Below are 19,675 nucleotides of genomic sequence, written 5' to 3'. Positions count from 1 at the left end.
GGGGGGTGAGAGGTGATGCTGACGTTTGAAACTGTTTCCCCAAAGATGTCAGAAGCTCAGAAATCATCTAAAGTTGACGTCAAGAAAATGGAAGATGACTTGCCTCCCCCTCCAGCCGTTGGCTCAGTCCAGGTGGTTGCTCCAGGGGGTCAGGATCTCAATGCACTCCCTGTGCCTCCTCCAAAGCAAGCCTTCTCCAAGTTCTACCAGCAGCGCCAGGTGAATGAGCTGAAGAGGCTCTACAGGCACATGCACCCCGAGCTCAGGAAGAACCTGGAAGAAGCTGTGACTGAGGACCTGGCAGAAATGCTTAACACTGAAGATCCCAGTGCACAGGCCTCCGTGAACCTGGATAAAGTTCTCCCAGGAGAGGTTCAGTCCATGCGCTGGATTTTTGAGAACTGGGCACTTGACTCCATTGGGGACCATCAAGCCACGAAGAAGCTGACAGAAGAAGAGATCATCCCCAGTGGGGATGTGAAAAGCACTTCCCTGAGGTTTGAGAGCCAGTCCATAAATGGATACAACCTGTCAACATCAGCCAAGGTGTCAGAAACAGACCTTGCCAGAGGGGATGTTCGCACTGCCCGGTGGCTCTTTGAAACCCAGCCACTGGACACATTAAATAAACTGTATTCAGATGAAACCGAGGTGCAGGAGGCAGTTCTCAAGGATCCTGTCCAAGGAGGTGATGTGAAAGGGGCCAAACAGCTCTTTGAAGCACAGTCCTTGGATGCCATAGGACGCTGCTCCTCAGTGGAGGAGAAGAGCATCCTACAACTCAAGTCAGAAATCCAGGAGCTTAAAGGAGATGTTAAGAAGACTATCCGGCTCTTCCAAACAGAGCCCCTCTGTGCCATCAGAGACAAAAGTGGGACTATCCATGAAATCAAGTCTGTCTGCCGAGAAGAAATTCAGAGCAATGCGGTCAGGACGGCTCGCTGGCTCTTTGAGACTCAGCCCCTGGATACCATCAACAAGGACACTTCCAAAGTGCAGATAATCCGTGGGATTTCACTGGAAGAAATTGGGAGGCCAGATGTCAGTGGTGCGAGGTGGATATTTGAAACTCAGCCTCTGGATGCCATCAGAGAAATCACAGTTGAAGAACAGGACTTCAAGGCTTCAACAGATTTTGTCACAGGGGCAGATGTCACTAAACAACGACTGCTCTTTGAGACCCAGACTCTTGACTCCCTGAAAGGAGAAGCTTCAGAAAGTGTTGTAGCCAAAGAACAAGTTGTTGGAGGTGATGTGAAATCTACACTCTGGCTCTTCGAAACGCAGCCAATGGAAACCCTGAAAGACAATTTTGAAGTGGGACGTTTGAAGAAAGTAGAGCTTTCAGCAGAGGAGAAGGGAGATGTGAAGCAAAGAAAACATGTCTTTGAGACCTGTCCCCTTGGCAGCATCTCCAAGGCATTTGAGGAAGAAATTCCAGCCACCAGCATGGAAGAGGTAGTGAAAGGGGATGTGAAATCTTTCAAGACCCTGTTTGAGACTCTCCCCTTAGACAGCATTAAGCAAGCTGATGCTGAGCCCACCACCAAAGAAGAGGAGGAGAAGATCCCAGCTGGCAACGTCAAAGCCAACCAAATCCTGTTTGAGACAACACCCCTGTATGCCATCAAGGATAGCTTTGGCAATTTCCACGAAGTCACCTCTGTAAGCAGAGAGCAGATCATCAGCGGTGACGTCAAGAACTACAAGTGGATGTTTGAAACCAGGCCCCTGGACCAGTTTGATGAAAGCATCAAGAAGGTGGATATAATACGGGGGATCACAAAACAAGAGGTGGTGGCTGGTGATGTCAGGACAGCCAAGTGGCTCTTTGAAACGCAGCCCATGGATGTCATCCATCTCCAAGGCACAGAAAGGGAGAAGCATCCCTCAGTGAAGAGAGAGATCTCCCAGAAGGGGGATGTGAAGACCTGCAGGTGGCTGTTTGAGACCCAGCCCATGCACACCCTGTACGAGAAGGCTGAGAAGAAGCAGGAGGAGGATGGCAGCATGCCCCAAGGTGATGTGAAGTCCTACACATGGATGTTTGAGACTCAGCCCCTGGACTCCCTGAAAGGCCAAGAGGAGCAGTATTTGCAAGTCAGTAAGGCCTACAGTCAGGAGGAATTACAGGGAGTGGACGTCAAAACTGTCCGGCACCTGTTTGAGACAGAACCCTTGGGCAGCAGCACTGTCAGTGAAGGTGACCGGAAAAAAACCATGAGGTACTCCAGTCGTGTGGAGTTTAAGTCTGGAGAAGTGTCCAGAGTGAAAGAGTTCTTTGAAGCCAAGCCCTTGGACATAGCCACCAAGCCAAAATCCCAGAATGATGCTGGAACAATTGCAGCTGGGTCTGTGCACAAGTTCACGTGGCTCTTTGAGAACTACCCCATGGACACCCTGAAGGACAGCACTGAGGGCATCCAGGAAATACCTCCTGAAAAGGATGTCAAGGGAGAAGATGTTGGAGGAAAAAGGTTTGTGTTTGAGACATATTCCCTTGACCAAATCCATGACAAAGTGGATGAGACAGAACTCCAGAAGATCCAGAAAGACACCATGAGCAAAGCTAATGTCAAGTCCTGCACAATGCTCTTTGAAAGTCAACCCTTATACGCTATCCAGGACAAAGAGGGGGGATACCATGAGGTCACCTCAGTGCAGAAAGAAGAAATCATGAAAGGTGACATGAAAGGTGCCCGGTGGTTGTTTGAAACTAAGCCCCTGGATCAGATCAAGAAGGAAGAAGAGGTGTTTGTGATCAGGGCTGTCACCCAAGAGGACATCAAGAAAGGAGATGTCCAGACTGCCCGGTGGAGGTTTGAGACAGAGCCTCTTGACTCCTTCTCAGGGGGAAAGTTGTCTGTGCCCAGAACAGTGGATGATGTGCAGAAGGGAGATGTTCAGTCCAACAAGCAGCTCTTTGAGTCCCAGCAAGTGGGCCAGAAGAAGTACGTGAGGATGGTCAGTGTCAGTGACGTGCAGCGGGGTGACGTGAGAACATCCACTTGGCTCTTTGAGAACCATCCCGTGGACTCCCTGTACGGGGACGCAGAGAGAAGCTCATCCATGAGCACAGTGCAGAGAGAGGACAGCCAGAAAGGGGATGTAAAACGCTGCACCTGGTTGTTTGAAACCCAGCCCATGGACACCCTGAAGGACACAGAGGTGACGGCCAGCACTGGGGCCCAAGAAGAGATTCCTCGCGCGGATGTGAAAAGCACAACCTGGCTCTTTGAGAGCACACCCCTGGATAAATTCAGTGCTTCTGAAGGTAGCATAGAAACAGAACTGAAAGAAAGAACCATGAAGGAGACTTTAGAGACCCTCTGCACTTGCCAGGCTATCCAGCATGATGGGATCCTCATTGAAGCTAATGATATGGAGAGTGTGAAGATGGTGAAGTACCAGCTCAGCAGCCCAGGAGCTCCAGAGATCCTGAAAGAAGAGATTGTGGGAGGCCACTTGCAAAGGATTATGCTGCAGCTCTTGCACAGGACCAATGTGGAAGCCCAGAGCATGCTGGTGGAGGAGGACAGAGAGGGCAAGATCAAAGTAAGCCCATTGCAGCTGCTGGACCAGAGTGAAGCTGTTAAAGGCAGAGAGGACTTGAGTGGAGATGTAGCCAAGGCCTTACAGGGTCTCCTCAGTCAAGATGCTTCCATCAAAAAGGGGATGGTCCTACAAGAGACAAAGTCAGGATCATTGAAGATGACTCTCTACTCCCTCCTGTTCCATTCTGTCCAGCAGAAAGTTGTCAAGGGGGATGTGAAGTCAACAATTGGGAACTTGTTGGCTTCTTCTCAGGAGCAGAAAGCAGCAGCCACCATCAAGCGTGAGGACAATGAGAAGGGAAATGTCCAACTTTTTGCGAGCTGCATTGAGAAGGGAGACCTCAGCTATCTGAAGAATCTCCAGCAGGAGTCAGAGATACAATCCCTGATCTCTTCCCAAGCAGAGGAGGAGGGGGTAGATGAGAACAGCCCACGGGTTGTACCAGGGGTTAACGTACATGTCCTGCCAAATAAAGAACAAATAGAGAAAGTAATTGCAGGAGGTGAGCCAGGGGCTGTGGAGGGAACAAAAAAGGGATTTGCATGTGAAAGCATGGGCAGAGAGGGTGTGTTAGAGAGAGAGGCTGTGCATGCAGCAGGTGTGACAGGCACCACTGTGCAATGTCTTGGGAAGCCCCTGCCCACAGTGATGGGAAAGGAAGAAGTTCTGTCTGGAGGGCTTAAGGTGACTACAAAGTCAATCCAAAGGGTTGCAGATGCCAGCAAGAAGGCAGAGAAAGAAGAAGCCACCACTACTCATTTGAAGGAACCAAAAGCTGTGATACAAGGCCCATTTCCAACCCAAGTGACAGCTCAGAGGGCAGAAGTGGATGGGAAACAGCAGAGTGTGGTGCCTGGGGAAGCCAGCCAGACTCAGACAGAAGAAAAGGCCCTGGGGACTGATCTTCAGGCTGCAATGCAAAGCCTGAGGCTGGCCACAGCAGAAGCAAAAAACATTCAGCACCATGTTCAGAGCAAGTTCCAGAGGAACAGGGAGGAGGTCCACACAGCCTGCAGGCAGCAGACAGTCAGCTCACAGGGGACCATGACCCTTCAATCAACTGTACACCAACAGGACTCTTCATCCACCAAGCAGGAGAGCAGCAGCACTGCCACCAGGACCACCACCACTAGAGTCCAGGAGGCATCCAAGACCCACACAAGCGTGTCTCAGAAGAGCATAGCATCACACAAAAAGGTCAGTGCTTCTGAGGAAGTACAGGGAGGACAACTATTGAGCCAGGAAATCCAAGTTGTGCCCAGTAGAGATTTTAGCATTAAGGATGGCCTTTATACTGCCACACCCGTGAAAACCTATATAAACCCTTGTGTTGAGTCTGATTACAAAGAGCAATCAGTGCAAGAAGAAAGAGATGTTGGTGTCAGAGGGGATGTGCAGACAGCTATCAGAGCACTGCAAAGTGCCGCCACAGAACAGCGCCTGGTAGAAAAGGAGGATGTTGTCCGAGGTAATTTAAAAGCCACACTTCAGTCACTGGAAAAGTCTAACGTTAATGTCTCCAGAGGGGACTTTAAAGCTGCTATGATATACAGAAATGCAGGGCAGTCCTATTCTGTGTGTAAAAAGAAAAATGAGACTCAACTCGCTAGTAACGAGACTGCTGTAGTGGCTTCAGGGTCACAGGCTGATAATGACTTTCCTCCTCCTCCCTCAGTTGCTGTGATGAAAGCAGAGCATTGCCCACCCTCAACTAAAGCAGCAAGAGAAGGTGCCCTTCCATTACCAACCAGCAAAGATGAAGCCCCAGGATGTTCTGCACTGCTCCAGACCCCTCTTCCTCCTCTTCCTTCTCTGTCCTGCAAACCCAGTGACCAGAGTCCCGCAGAAAAGCCCAGGACCCCTCCAAAACCAGAAACTACTGCCCCACCCAAGAAAAAACCTGTTCCCCCTCCAAAACCTGAGCACCTTTTACATGAGGCACATTCTGCCTCTGCAAATTACAGCACAAACAGATCAACAAAACCCATCCCTCCACCCTTGCCTCCAAAACCTTCAGGCTTGAGAGAGATCATCAAGCCAAGGCCTTCCCCCACAGAGCTGGGATTAAGTTGCATGGAAGTTCATGAACAATCAGCCTATGAGGAGGTTCAAGCAAAACGCTGCAGTTTAGAGACATCTGTGAAGAAGTCTGTCACGGTTCAGGGTATAAACCCTGAGCAAAAGCTGCCAAAATACACTGCCAAAACCCCTCTTCAAATAGCAGAAGAAAGGTACAAGGCCAGCAAAGGACAAGGAAAGGTAGAACCAGACAGTGCTAAGACCTCAAAGCCAATCAAAAATGGAGTGGTTGGTTTTGAAGTCAAGCAGGGAACGATAAGTGATAAAGCAGCTGCTCCCAAGAGATGCCCAGGTGAGGTGGCTCAAAGACAGACGGAGCCATGCCGAGAGGAGAATAGGTGCTCTTCACCTCCAGCCTGTCCTGGCAGAGCACAGACACAGAATGTGCCAGCACAAACTGAGCCAAACACCTCCCCTGTGGGTCACAACACCCCTCCAAAAAGAGGAGATGGCGCCGCACAAAATGCCTCATCCAAGGTGGAAAGGGAAAGTGTATCCAATTCTTACGGATTGTGGGATAGTCAGAGAGTCGTGCAGCAGGTGCATGAGAGGAGGCAAATGTCTCATTCAATGTCCTTCCATCAGCAGTCAATGAGCTCCTTTGAGGAGCACCAGCAGGGAAATAGCAGGCAACAGAAATGTCCTGATAGGGAGACAGAGACACCTGCCCAGGAGAAGCCAGCGGTTATTATGAGAGAGAAAAAAAAGAGAGAAACGGAAGATGAGCGTCGGAAGAGGCTGTCAGTACACAAGGAGGAGATCATGAAAGGCAACGTCAAGGAGGCCATGGAGATCTTTGAGAACCTCAGGAGGCAGGAGCAGCTGCAAGAGATCTTGACCCGAGTGAGGGAGTTTGAGGAGGAGACAAGCAAAGTGGATGTGAAAGCTCTCAAGAGCTTCTTTGAGAAGGTCCCCGAGTGGGTTGTGCGCCAGAAGGCCAAGCAACAGAACAAGGCAAAGGAGGAAGCTGATGGTGCCTCCTCAGTGGATCTGGTTTTTGAGGACCTGGAGCGAGCAAGTGCTGAGATCCTCCACCTGAAGGAGCAGACACTTGCCCGCATCCAGGACATTGAGGAGGCCATCAAGAAAGCTCTTTATTCTGTTTCTAGTCTCAAATCTGAATCAGACATTGCTGGGCTCTCAGGGCTGTTCAAGGAGTCCCTGGGGAGCGCCCAAAGCTCTGTGAGCAGTAGCAATATCCGTAAAATCAGCATTGTTTCAAGCAAAGCCAGGCAAGAGGAAGCCATGCTGGAGACAGGGGGAGCAGCATCTGTGGAAAGTGCAAAGGTGGCAGAAAAGACAGAGGCAGCCAAGGCAGAGCTAGGGGTTCCTCGCCTCATTCAGTCTCGTGGCAGCTCTCCCTCCTCACCTTCCTACATCACCATTGAGTCTGCTGCCAGGAAACCAGCAGAATCACCCAGGACAGTACATTCCCCCCAGGATGGCCCATCACCAGACTGTCTTGACTCTCCAGGAAAGAGGGATGCTTTTGCTCAGAACAGCTTTAGCTCCTATAACCATCCCTCAGCAGGGTCTTCTGGGCATGACACAAAACCCTTAGAGAAGAGGCCAGACCCTGTCCAAACAAAAGCTGGGCTGAGCTCCATGAAACAGCACACACCTGGCAATGCCAACAACCATCCAACCAGTGACAAAGAGAAGTGTTCTCTGGACACCTCCAAAGACAGCTGCCACTGTGGGATGAAAGGCAGCTTTTCGGAGTACCGCTCCCTGAACGTCTCCAGCCCACAAAATCCACGGAGGCAGAAAAGCATCTTGGAGCTGCAGACAGGGCCTGATGGGTCCAAACTCTATGGAGCCACCAGGACTGTCATGGAGCAGTATGAGGAAATGGACCAGTTTGGAAACAAAATCATCACTTCGTCCACCACAGTCACCAAGCAATCCGAGACACAAACATCCTCCACGTGTGATGTGGTTTCCCATCCCCAGTATGAGGTGTCTGCCTCACCTGTGTTTCGGAGGTACTTGAAGAGCCCAGGTGAAGACTTCCACACCAATGGGAGTTTTCAGGAGCCAGGAGTGGTCTTTGTCACCTTTGGCAACTCCAAGCCGAAGAAATAGGAGATTCTGAAGAATAAGAGGGGACTGTATAAGACAAAAGAGAAAGGCCACGATAAACATTTCTCCTGTTTTATCCACATTACATACAGGGATTTACCTACACCCTAAGGACTTCTCAGGGCCATCGTCTTGGTGTTTGCACACAGACAGGACAAGTGCAGCCTGCCTTGACACTGGAGAACAGCCCTCACCTGGCCAACCCAACAGACTTGGTGCTGCACCACAACCCAGAGTCCTGGCACTGTTAGAAGCACAAGGGAAAAATCCATCCATGGGCACCTTAGGGTACTTCTCCCTGGAATGTTTGGTGGGAGTGGTTGGAGATGTTGGATTGGGCTTCTCTGAACTCCTGCAGAAGGAAGGATATGTAGGATCAATTAAAGAACCAATCAATCTGGTCACTGGCAAACAAACACCTTTATGGCATCTTCTTTTTCTAAGAAGGGCATCCTACACATACATATTATATATATACACAAGCTCATGTTGATGGGTGGGTTGGATAGGTTTTCTCTTAGTCATTAAGAAAAGAAAAGGAAAAAAAAATCTTGATTTGTTGTCACTCTTGGACTTGGGGGAGTTATTTATCAGTTTGTTTTTCAGTTCCTGGAAAGTGTTTGATGATACTGGAATTTATAAAGCCAAGACCTACAGCTACTATCAATGCCATTCCCCCAAAGAAAGATGCTATGAAAGATTCTTGAGACAGAATGGTTACTGCTTTCTTTTCTTTATTTCTAGAATTGTAATTTATTACTCAGTATACACAAACCCCTTATTTTAGATTTTCCATGCTTTCCTACATGTTTACTGTTTAATTTAATTTTGAGACTTTGTAAAGCAATTTTTCTTATTATTATGACTTTGTTTTGTACATTCTCAACTCAAGATTTTAGATATTTTGTGGCTTTCTTTTTTTATTTTAACTTCTATTGCTGCGTTCTGACGGTAAACTTTACCTCTAAAAATATTTTGGCCTGGTTGAGTTTCTTTTGTTCAGTGCTTGTTTCCTCTGAAAATACCTAGAAATCATCTCTTGATGGACCAGTTGAATCACACATTGAGACTGAGTCACTGGAGGGATTTGGTCTGCATCTGCTTTATGGGGTGGGTGGATCATCAGCCCTGCAGTGAAGTGTTCATACTCTTATCTGAAAAATGAGTTCAGGGTGATACAGACCCCCCAGTCCAGGGCTCTGTGTAGGTGTGTGGAGCCTGACTAGGGCCGGCACACCAGGAAAGATCTGGACACTTGTATCCCTTTCCCCCATGGGAGAAAGCAGATGAGGTGTTGGGCCCCCACAAGCCTTACAAGGAGGAGCAGCTGATCATAGAATCACAGAATCACCAGGTTGGAAGAGACCTTCAAGATAATTGAGTCCAACCCAGCCCTAACACTTCAACTAAGTCATGGCACTGAGTGCCACATCCAGTCTTTCTTTGAACACATCCAGGGATGGTGACTCCACCACCTCCCCAGGCAGGCCATTCTAATACTTTATCACCCCTTCTGTAAAAAACATTTTCCTAATATCCAGCCTGTATTTCCCTTGGTGCAGCTTAAGGCTGTGTCCTCTCATTTTGTCAGATGTTGCCTGGAGAAAGAGACCAACCCTCAGCTGAGCACAGCCACCTTTCAGGGAGTTGTAGAGAGTGACAAGGTCACCTCTGAGTCTCCTTTTCTCCAAGATGAACAACCCCAGCTCCCAGCCCTTACTCACTCACCTCAGACTGAGTTCAGGGGTGGGTGGGGGGCAAGGACTTCACTCCAGCTGTGGGGGAATGTGAGGAGCCCATGGAGGGACTGGGTGGTTTCTCATGGAATCACAGCATATCCTGAGCTGGAGGGGATCCTCAAAGACCATCGAGTCCAGCTCCTGACCCTGCACAAAAACTCCCCAGAAATCCCACCATGTGGCTGAGAGCATTGTCCAAACATTCCTTGAGCTCAGGCTGGTGCTGTGACCACTTCCCTGGGCACCTGTTCCAGTGCCCAACCACCCTCTGGTTTTCCTGACATCCTGACATCCAACATAAACCTTCCCTCACACAATTTCAGGCCATTCCCTCAGTTCCTGTCACTGGTCATACAGAGAGGAAATCAGTTTCTGCTCCTCCTCCTCATGAGGAAGTTGTAACTGCAGTGAGGTCTCCCTTTCAGTCCCCTCTTCTCCAGGATGAACAGACCAAGTGTTCTCAGCCGCTCCTCACAAGGCTTCTCCTCAAGCCTCTTCACCATCTTTGTTGCCCTCCCTTGGACACACTTTCATAGTTTAATGTCCTTCTTGTATTGTGGTGACCAAAACTGCCAAGAGGACTCGAGGTGAGGCTGTGGAGCTGTGTCCTACAGCCTGGCTCAGGCTTAGACTGCCAACCTCTGGGTCTGACTGTAGCTCTCCTGACTGATCTACAGGCAGACACCTCATTGCTCAGTCCATCAGTTTATCTGAGAATGGTACAGTAACTTCATTAAAAAGAAATAACTAGGTTGTTACAGTTAATACTTGCCTTTTTCCTCTGAGGAAAAAGAGCCCACAGTAATGAATTAGGAGCAGGACACTGGAGAGGAAGGGACAGTTCAGAGTCTACCACTCCATATCCCTAAGACCATAGTTAGGTTTTAAACAGCAGTTTCATCTTGCATTATGAACACCTTGTTTGAGGTCTTCTAGATCATATCAAAGCTCTGCTTCCTCCCCAGAAATGAGGTACATAGCCAGAATGCATTGATTTACATCTAGAACTCCATGTATTTGAAAGACTTGCCAAAAGATGAATAGGGACATAATTTTCAGTCCCACACTGAAGGCCGAGCTAGAAGAGCAGATCATAATAAACTGAGCGGATCTATTTTCAGGCAATCAGAAAAAAATAACTACTTAGACCTCCCCAATTCCTTTAGTAGGACCAGTTGCAAAAATAAAGGAGAGTTAGTTATCTAGAGATCATTTTCAAAATTTTTTCAACACTCCTTTCTTCCCCCTGTTTGTTTCCATCTCAGTTTCCATCACACGTTTGTTTCATTTCTCTTGAAGGACAGCTGTGGAGCAATTTTAGTAAGCTGCAAAAGGTTATTTGGGCAATGAAAATTACTCCATATAAACTCAAATAAACCCAAATATCCTGCACTGCCAGTGCTTAAAAATATCAATCTTATTGTTTGTGTATCTGGTTTTATAGGATTTTGAATGTGTCAAAGAGCCATTTATGAGGCTAAGATCATTTAAGGCGTGTTTCTTCCATGGTATTTCCATCAGCTAGGAACTGAAATATGATGAGGAGACAGATGCTGCATTATTTCAGCACCATACATGGCTCCTTGAGACACTGAAAGAGCTGGAGAGAAAAAACAAATGCAAAGATTTGAAACTCAAACACAAGCTGAAGGATCAGTTCACATTCCCTGCACTCCAGACTTTGCAATAATAAACCAGCAAGGCACATACAAACTTTCAGATCCCAAATGAGCTGCCACAGATTTTCTGTGATTTTGGGGTACAAGACATGGCATTGTTCACTGTTCTTTGCCCTGGTGGGTCTCTACATTCTCACACAGTAGATATTTTCAAAAGTAAGAAGGGTGGGAGAGTTATCTGGACCAGGAGGTAGTGGACATTTGGTATTGTCAGAACTGTACCTCCCTGAGGGGTCAAAGGACAAGTTCAGCTACAGGTTTGGTTCTTTAGCAGCAGTGGACAGGAAACGGGCTTCATTTGAAGTGCCCACAGAAAGTACTGCCCTTCCCAGCTCTGTCAGTCACTGGCCCTCCTGAGGACACTCAGTTTTCAGTCTGAAAGGTTCCTGCTCACCATGGAATCACAGAATCATTCAAGTTGGGAAATCTCTCTAAGACTATCAAGTCCATCCATTAATCCAACACTACCAACATGCCACTAAACTCTGTCCCCAAGGACCACATCTCCACATCTTTTAAATCCCTCCAGTCATGGTGACTCCACCACTGCCCTGCACAGCCTGTTCCAATGCCTGACAAGCTTTTCTGAGAGGGAATATTTTCTAACACCCAATCTAAACCTCCCATGGAACAATTTGAGGCCATTTTTCTTTGGTCTTATCACTTTCTGCTTGGGAGAAGAGACAACCCCCACCAGGCTGCACTCTCCTGCAAGGAGCTTTTAGAGAGTGAGAAGGTGCCCCTTGAGCCTCATTTTCTACAGGCTGAGCCTCCCCAGCTCCCTCAGCTGCTCCTCACAAGCCTTGTGCTCCAGACCCTTCCCCAGCTTCTCTCCTTATCAATAACACAGGCATTTTCAGGCTGACCTCTACAGCTATATAAAGGTTTTAACTCACACAAGGAAAAAAAGGCAACAACTGATAAGACATAATCCAGCTGCAACTTTCAGCACTGCAGTAATCATCAGTGTGCTGGAAGAGCCTTCCAGGAACACCCTGTAAGTGCTTTTCACAGAGGCCTTAGGATAATTTCCTTGCCCACAGTGCCATTCAATTGCTTCTAATCACCTCTCTATCTACCAGACCATTAGGAAGGCTTATTCCTGGGGCTGACAAATACACCTCTGAAGAGCAGGAGTGTTTGCCATGTGTCAGACAAGGAGCATTGAAAATAAATCCCCCATGAAAGAGACCAGTATCCCCTATAAAAGATTATCCCACTCTGGAGACACACTCCAGGAGCTCAGACATTCATTCCCAGTTTAAAGGAAAGAAATCCTGCTTGTTTGCTAAACAGCTCTGCTTCTTTCTTTGCTCATGAGTAAAGGAAAGCATTTTTTTTCTTACATAATACAGACATGTTGAGTTACTCCCTTCTCTGCCAGGACACAGACCCGTGTGCTGGGTGAGAGTTCACCATCATCAGAGGAAGTTCTGCAGTCACACTGGTGAAACTCACCTTGCAAGCAGATCAGTTTTGTACAACTACATAGACCTGTTTCAGGATAGATGTTTTAGATTCTTTAGAATCTTTAGATTCCCTTAACTGGACCTCCACCAAGAACACTGGGAGTTTAGACACCCATTACTTCTGTATTCAATTATAGATCTATGGTCTGCTCTCTGCAAAGGACTGGAAGAGCAGAGGGGTGCTGGGATCATTTCAGACTGAAGGAAAGACAGGGATTTTGTTTGTATGCTTCCCTCTAGAAGGAAGAAAGAAACCTCAAGATGTTAAACTCATCTTCTTGAAAGTGTTGTCACAAGAGAACAAAGATGACTTGGCCTTAATGGTATGTTCAGACAAATGGAAGTTAAAAGTTAAAAAGTTAAAAATTGGTTCCCCGTGTGTCTGTTGCAAGTGAAAGACAAGGTTTTGTTCCCTGTCTTGTTCTTTTTCCTGTCAACTCATCTCTGGAGATACAGAAACATCTTTCCTGTTTCATAGAAACACAGAGCCAGAGAATGTTTTGGGTTGGAAGGGACCTTAAAGATCATCTAATTTCAAAGCCCTGCCATGGGCAGGGACATTTTCCACTAGATCAGATTGCTCAGGGCCCATCAAATCTGGCCTTCAACATTTCCAGGGAAGGGGCATCCACAGCTTCTCTGGACGACAACTTGTTTACTCTGGTCACAGCCAAAATCTGGCCATCAGCCACTCCACATGAGAGCAGAAAGTAAACTTGCCTTTTCTTTGACCTGAAAATGCTGCAAACCAGGGTAGGAACATATGGGGGGAAATATCAAAAAACAGAGGGATCAGAGACCCCCAGCAAAACTGTGGAAAAATAAGCTTCCTACAAAGAGGCAGAGTTGCCCTGATGTGAGGGAGTGTTAGTACTCAGAGCACTGACCTGCCAGAGTTAGGCTGGGCCCAGCTGTGCTCCTTCTGGGGCTTTGGAAAACCTGCATTTTCAGATTAACTCACCAGATTAAGCTGAGCCTCTGCTTTGCACCACAGTGAGGAGTGCACAGAGACATCCTCACTGCCACCTGCATCCACTGGGTCACTTGACCATGCAGAATACCTGGAGCTACTTCTACATCTGGGCTGATAGCCAAGATTCTTTTTCCCCTCTCTCTCTCCACTAATGTGGCTGGTGCTGGCAATGCATTCCAGAGAGATTCTCTGGGCTTTTCACATAAAGAGGTGTTTGGGAATCAGGTCATGGCACACAACACAATTCAGAGAGTAAACAGAGTGGAGTAAATCCATGGAGCTGTGGAAGCTTTATGCTGATATGAGCTGCCTTTCCAGGGTTTGGACTATGTCTGTGTGGGCAGCCACGAGATGCCAGTGATTCCAGGAGCTGCACAGAGTTTTTGAGTCAAAGCAATATTTCTCACCTCACTCAAGGTTTTTAAATGATTCAGCTGAATGAACCACCTACTCTCAATCAAATGAATGTTCTTTTTCTTATCAGAGATCCAAGGGTGTTCTGTTCTTTCTGTTCTGACTGAAAATTTACACTGGCCCATCCAAGATGACAGGCAAATTGCGTCAGACAGGAATCTGAACTCTCACAATAGATCTGCAAGAGGACAACAAGAAAACACAACACAAGCAGAAGATTCAGTAAATTACTTTGCAGATGCACTTCCAGGTGGTCATGATTCAGTTATTTAACCTCACTCTCTCCTTCTTCAGCCCATGTTGAAAGAAATGTGTGCCTCCTGCCTGAAGCCTGTCTACCCCATGGAGCGTGTGGTCACTGACAAGGTCTGTGTGCACCACTCGTGTTTCTGCTGCCAGGTCTGTGGGAGGAAGCTGAGGTGAGTGGTAGGACTCAGGTGTGTTTATTTCTAAGGGATGCCCAAGTAGTTTCCATCAAATTTGTCCAAGGGTAATTCCGACAGAGCGGGATTCAGGAAATGAAAAAAAGGGCAGGCAGTTTTCCTGATTCCATCTGCCTCTCCATCACTGCAAGCTAAACTCTGCCTACCTCAAGCCTGCAGACACCTGTGGATCAGGGATCTGCACAGATGGTGGTGCAAGGCTGAGCTGAAACTACAATAAATGTTTACAGTTTAGGAATACTGATAGGGGATGTAATTTGGGTACCTCCTATGTTCATAAAATCATAAAATCATTAAGGTTGGAAAAGGCCTCTAAGATTATTTAGTCTAACCATTTACCCAACACTGTCCACCACCAAATCATGTTCCCAAGCATCACATCAAGCCAGGTAGGTTGGAAGGCACCTCTGGAAGCCTTCACCCAGCCTTTTCAGGCCCAAGGAGAGCAGGAAAGGTGTGAATGGCTTCAAGGCTGGAGGTTACACAGTCTCAGTTGGGGCCCTCTTTGAACATCTGACCACCAGTGAAAATGGTATTTCATGCATCTCATCCCAGTTGCCTGTGTTACAACTTGTCCCCATTGCCTCACATCCTGTCACTGCTCCCCTCCAAGAGCACTCCAGCCCTGTCTTCTCTGTAACCTCCCATAAAACAGAAACACACAGCCATGAGTTTCTCCCTCTTAACCTTCTCCTGGTAAGTCCTGGCTAACCCAGCTCTCAGCCTCTCCTCAGATGACACAGGTCCCTCACCATTTTAGTGGCTTTTTGCTGGATTCCTTCCAGTACAGCACTGTCTTTTTTGCTGCAAAGAGCCCAAAACTGGACAAAGAACTCTGCATGGAATCCTACAAAAGTCAAATATAGAGGAACATTCACTTCTCTAGGCCATGCAGCTCAGGATGTGGTTGGCTTCCCTGTCACCAGGGCACAATGCTGACTTGTTTTCAGCTTGTCAGTTGCTGAGACTGCCACTCCCTGTGAGGCTGCTCAAAATCCTGCTGCCCCCAGCTCTGCAGACACTTCCTCCCATCCTGCAGTTGTTGTGCCATGGGAGCCCTGGGCACTATTACCCACAAGGTCCATGCTGTGTGTACAGAGGCTGAGATGAAGTGCTGGTATGTAGCCTGGCCTGTAAATGAGAAAGGGGTTGCACATAACCCGGGCTACAGCCCCCAGAGGTGTTGCAAGGAAATGTTTAATTTTTCACGTTGTTTTGGTGTTTGAAAGAAAAATCAAACATATTCTGAGAAAGCCAACACTACTTTTGAAAGGTTTCATTCTTCAACCCCCTCCCTCCCTTCCCCACTGAAAAATGATTTTGCTGAAAGCTTGTCCATCAGTGCTACAGCTCCCCTCCCACACAGCCACTGACAACTGTGCCAATGTGTGTTTTCCAGCTTGCAAAACTATGCTGCCCTCCACGGGGTGTTTTACTGCCAAGTCCACTACAAGCTGATGGCTGGGGCTGGAAGCAGAAGTGAGATGGAAAGGCTGGAGCACCACCACACTCAGCAGGGATCACAGCCCTGGGACTGGTGTAATAGGGCCAAAAAGGCTGAAACAAGAGAGAAACCTGCATCCTTCAGTGCACAGTGTGATCTGCAGCTGGCTGAGCACAGGAACAGCAGGGCTGTCCTCTCAGGGAACAAGCTCAGAAATGTCTGGCCACCTTCAGAACCAGCCTTGGCTGTCAATGGGAAAGCTGGAAATGGAGTGTGTTCCTGGAAAAAGCCTGCACTGAGCCTGCCAACCTATCAGGCTGCAGGCAGCAGGGCAGGCAGGATGGTGCTCAGGGGTCAGGAGGGAGCAGTGCAGAAGGGAACATTCTTGCCTGGAATCACCCACCCCAAGGAAAGAGAGCAGGTGTGCTCCTGGCCCAAGAACAAAGAGCAGAGAGAAGAGACTGGGGATGGGGATGTGCCTGAGGGGAAGAGGGGTGGGAAGGTGTCCCAGAGAGTGGCTGCAATCCAGCAGGGCCAAGCCCAGCTGAAGAGAAGACCTGCCTGTGCCTCCCTCCCTCCCGTCCTGGAGCCTGTGAAACCTCTGCCTCGTTCCTCACTTGCTCCCCACCCCACACACCAAAGCATTAAACCCACCCCGAGGATGTACCCAGGGGGCACAGGGGGCTGCACTCTCACTGCCACAGAGGTCCCAGTGACACACAACAAGGTCTGTGGGTTACTGAGCACACCCAGCAAAGGAGACACAATCACAGATGACAAGCCTGAAGTGATCGTAGCCACCCCAGATACTGCAGGGGCCAAGCATCACCTTGGAGAGGGAATAAACAGCACACAGACCATCCATCTGCCAGGAGAGCCCAAAGCCAGAAACACCACAAATATAGAGCTAAAATATATGGCTGAGGATGCTGATCCCCCTGAAAATAAAGCTGAACAAGCCTGTTCCCCCTCTAGTGTGTTGAGGACCTCTTCTGTATCGTCAGGTTCCCCAGAGCCAGGAGGGCTGGGTGCGTCACCTGAGGTCACTGAAATGATGAATGAGAAATCAAAGACAAACACCAAAGAATTCCCTGGGAAACAGATGCCATTAACTTTGGGGGAAGCTATGCAGCCGTCCAGCATAAGTGATTTGCCTGGAATTGAGAACAAAGGGGCAGAATTTGAGAAGACAAAAGAAGATAAACCAACAACTGTGCCAGCATCTCTGGAACAGCCCAGTCCTGAGCATACATCTCAGGAAAATGAAGCTGAAAAGAGCAGAATCTCTTCAGCTGGTTGTCCAGACAGGACAGATGATCAGAATGTGTCCTCTTTACAAGAAACAGAACCTCAGGACACATGTGGCCCACTGAAAAATAACACTCATGAGGGTATTTGGAAACATGATACTAAATCATCTGGCAAGGATTTTCAAGTATCAACAGACACACCTCTGGAAGGAACTTGTGCCACTTGCCCCTCACATGATGAAGTCGACAACCCTAAGTCAAAGGATTCCAGGGAAGTTCTTAGTGAAAACACCTTACACATTTCTGAGCAACCAGCCAACACATCAGAATATTCCAAACTAAATACATCCTTGGACAAATCTGCAGGCCATCCAGTAGGTGAAGAAAAAGTGGATCTGAAACTTCCAGGGGAAAGCACAGTGCCTATGTCACAGAGCAAGGAGGCCAGAGGCAGCCAAGCCTGTAGAGAGACATCAGGTAAAGGTTTCAGGCTTGGGAAAAACCCCCTCATTACCCTTTTTGGCTCTGAAGACAAAGGCAGAACTCCCAAGAAAGAAACAACAACCCAGAGGAAACCCACAAAACCCCAATCAGCCCTTGCCACTTTGTTTGGTCACTCCTCAGAGAAGAAGCAGAGTCCACAAGAAAAACCTGCAGCATCCTCAGAAAAAGCAAATACTGATGGCAGGACAGAAAAGGCCCAGGGTCTCCTCAGCTCCTCCAGCCAAACAAAGCAAAATGGCTCCAAGAAGGATCAGCAGCCACAGCCTGGAAAGAGGAAGGTATTCCCTAAACATCTCCAGGAGAGCTCTGGAGGATCCCCAGGCTCTGCTGAGGGCAAGGAGACTGATGTCCTGTTGTCAGCTCTCAGCACAACCATATCACATGATGACAAATGCGAAAAATCTGAGCTTGACATTCATGACCAAATGTCTTTAAATAGCCAGGTTTGGCAGCAACAGGACAGCTGTTGGCCTCCTCTCATGCCAGCACAGAAAAATCAGAAAGAAGCTACAGGAATCTCAAATCATGGAACAAACCCTCTGCAGCTTCCTCCAGAGCTTGTGCCTGCAGCTGACAGCAGCAAAAATCTCACCACGGAAGGGAATCACCATGATGCTCATCTGCCAGGAACCCAAAACCTGTTGAGTTTGGATGCCCAGGACACAGTGGCACAGAATGGGTTATTTTTTTCATCAGATAATTTAGAAAAGTTACCCAAGGATGCTGAGCTTCAGTTTGGTAACATGGATTTCCTGGGGGGCAGTAACTTGTTCTTTTCAAGAGAACAAGATTTCCCCAGTACAGCAAGTAAAACTCCAAATTCAGATTCGCAAAATTCAGAGGCAGAGAGTCCACCTTTCTTCGATCCAAATTCTTCAGACTTATTCCAGGAAATCTCATCAGAAACAAACACCTCACTAGAGCTCTGGGACACCTCCAGCCTCTCACTTCTTGATGGGCAGGATGAGATGAATATTAGAGACCTGGAAGGGATTCAGACCTGTGAACTCCTGCTGCAGGTGGACCCACAACGCCAGGTTCCAAAGGCAGCAGAAGAAATGTTTGGAATGGGTCTCAGTGCTGAAGGTGCCACAAAAAAGCATCTCCCTACACAGGATGACAATTTTCCCTTAACAGACATGTTCAGCAGCTGTACTTCTGAAACTTCTAGTCAGGGTATCTTTCATCATTTTGATGTTGATTCAACCAAAACAGGCCAGGAGGCTTCTGAAAAAATGAACAGGAGCAGAAAAACATCAGGAGCTGAAGAAGATTATGACAGTTTGTCTTCTGAAGACTTGGAGATGTTGAATTATGACCTTTCAGAGAAGGAGTTCTTTGTATAGGTGAAAGAAAAATAGGTTAAAGAATTCACACAGCCCTCCCAGCAGCACAGGTTAGAAGATATGGGACCAAAAGTGATTCTTGAAATCAGCTGTACAATGATAAGCAAAGTGAAATGACTTTGCAAGGTCAGAAGGGCCAAGGAGGGAAATGAACCCTGGTGTCTTAAAGTCTCGGCATGTGAGGACATTGCTAAATCTGTTCCCGCTGTGCCAATGCACTCTGCTCCTCCCTGACTGCCCTTTGCATAAATATTACATAACATAAGTGTAATAGGAGTTACCAATTATACTAATGATTAACAAGCTCGAGAGAAACCCCAGAGGTTCAAAATGTGAACATGTGCACTAATGAAGAGTCATAGAGCATATCAACTCACGTTTTAATCAGCTGTCTGTAAAAAAATAAAAGATAAAGGTGTTAAAATTATTAATTTTTAAAATAGAACAAAATGAAATGAAATGAAATGAAAATAATAAAATAAATTAAAAAATAATTAAATTAAATTAAATTAAATTAAATTAAAAATAAAATAAAATAAAATAAAATAAAATAAAATAAAATAAAATACCCTAACAATCTCCCTGCCTCACCAATGCCAAAATAACCCTGGCTCTGTCAGATCTGCTGGAGGAATAAAGTGCTTAATGACTGCATCTGCTGCAAAGCAGTATTAGTGCTCTGTGGAGGGAAACTGCTC

General features: G+C 47.4%; 2 protein-coding genes across 2 annotated transcripts in view; both read left to right on the top strand.

The window, feature by feature from the left end:
* LOC310908557 (uncharacterized protein) overlaps positions 1-19,496 on the top strand; it is a 42,521-nt gene extending 23,025 nt beyond the window's left edge. Inside the window, exons 8-9 of the mRNA XM_083859707.1 lie at positions 14,285-14,409; positions 15,833-19,496. Of these exons, the coding sequence (XP_083715833.1) occupies positions 14,285-14,409; positions 15,833-18,977 (3,270 nt within the window). The 3' untranslated portion in view covers positions 18,978-19,496. The remainder of the gene's footprint in view (positions 1-14,284; positions 14,410-15,832) is intronic.
* XIRP1 (xin actin binding repeat containing 1) lies at positions 46-8,689 on the top strand (the record flags this gene model as incomplete). The annotated part of the gene is made up of 1 exon (XM_083859695.1): positions 46-8,689. The coding sequence occupies one exon, from the start codon at positions 46-48 to the stop codon at positions 7,717-7,719; it is 7,674 nt and encodes a 2,557-aa protein (XP_083715821.1). The 3' UTR covers positions 7,720-8,689.
* Positions 19,497-19,675: the final 179 nt, after the last annotated feature.

Source organism: Zosterops lateralis, assembly GCF_965231275.1.
Source record: "Zosterops lateralis genome assembly, chromosome: 1".
In the NCBI taxonomy this organism is placed as follows: domain Eukaryota; kingdom Metazoa; phylum Chordata; class Aves; order Passeriformes; family Zosteropidae; genus Zosterops; species Zosterops lateralis.
The sequence above is the reverse complement of the archived record's forward strand: the minus strand, read 5'-3'. Positions and strand labels throughout refer to the sequence as shown.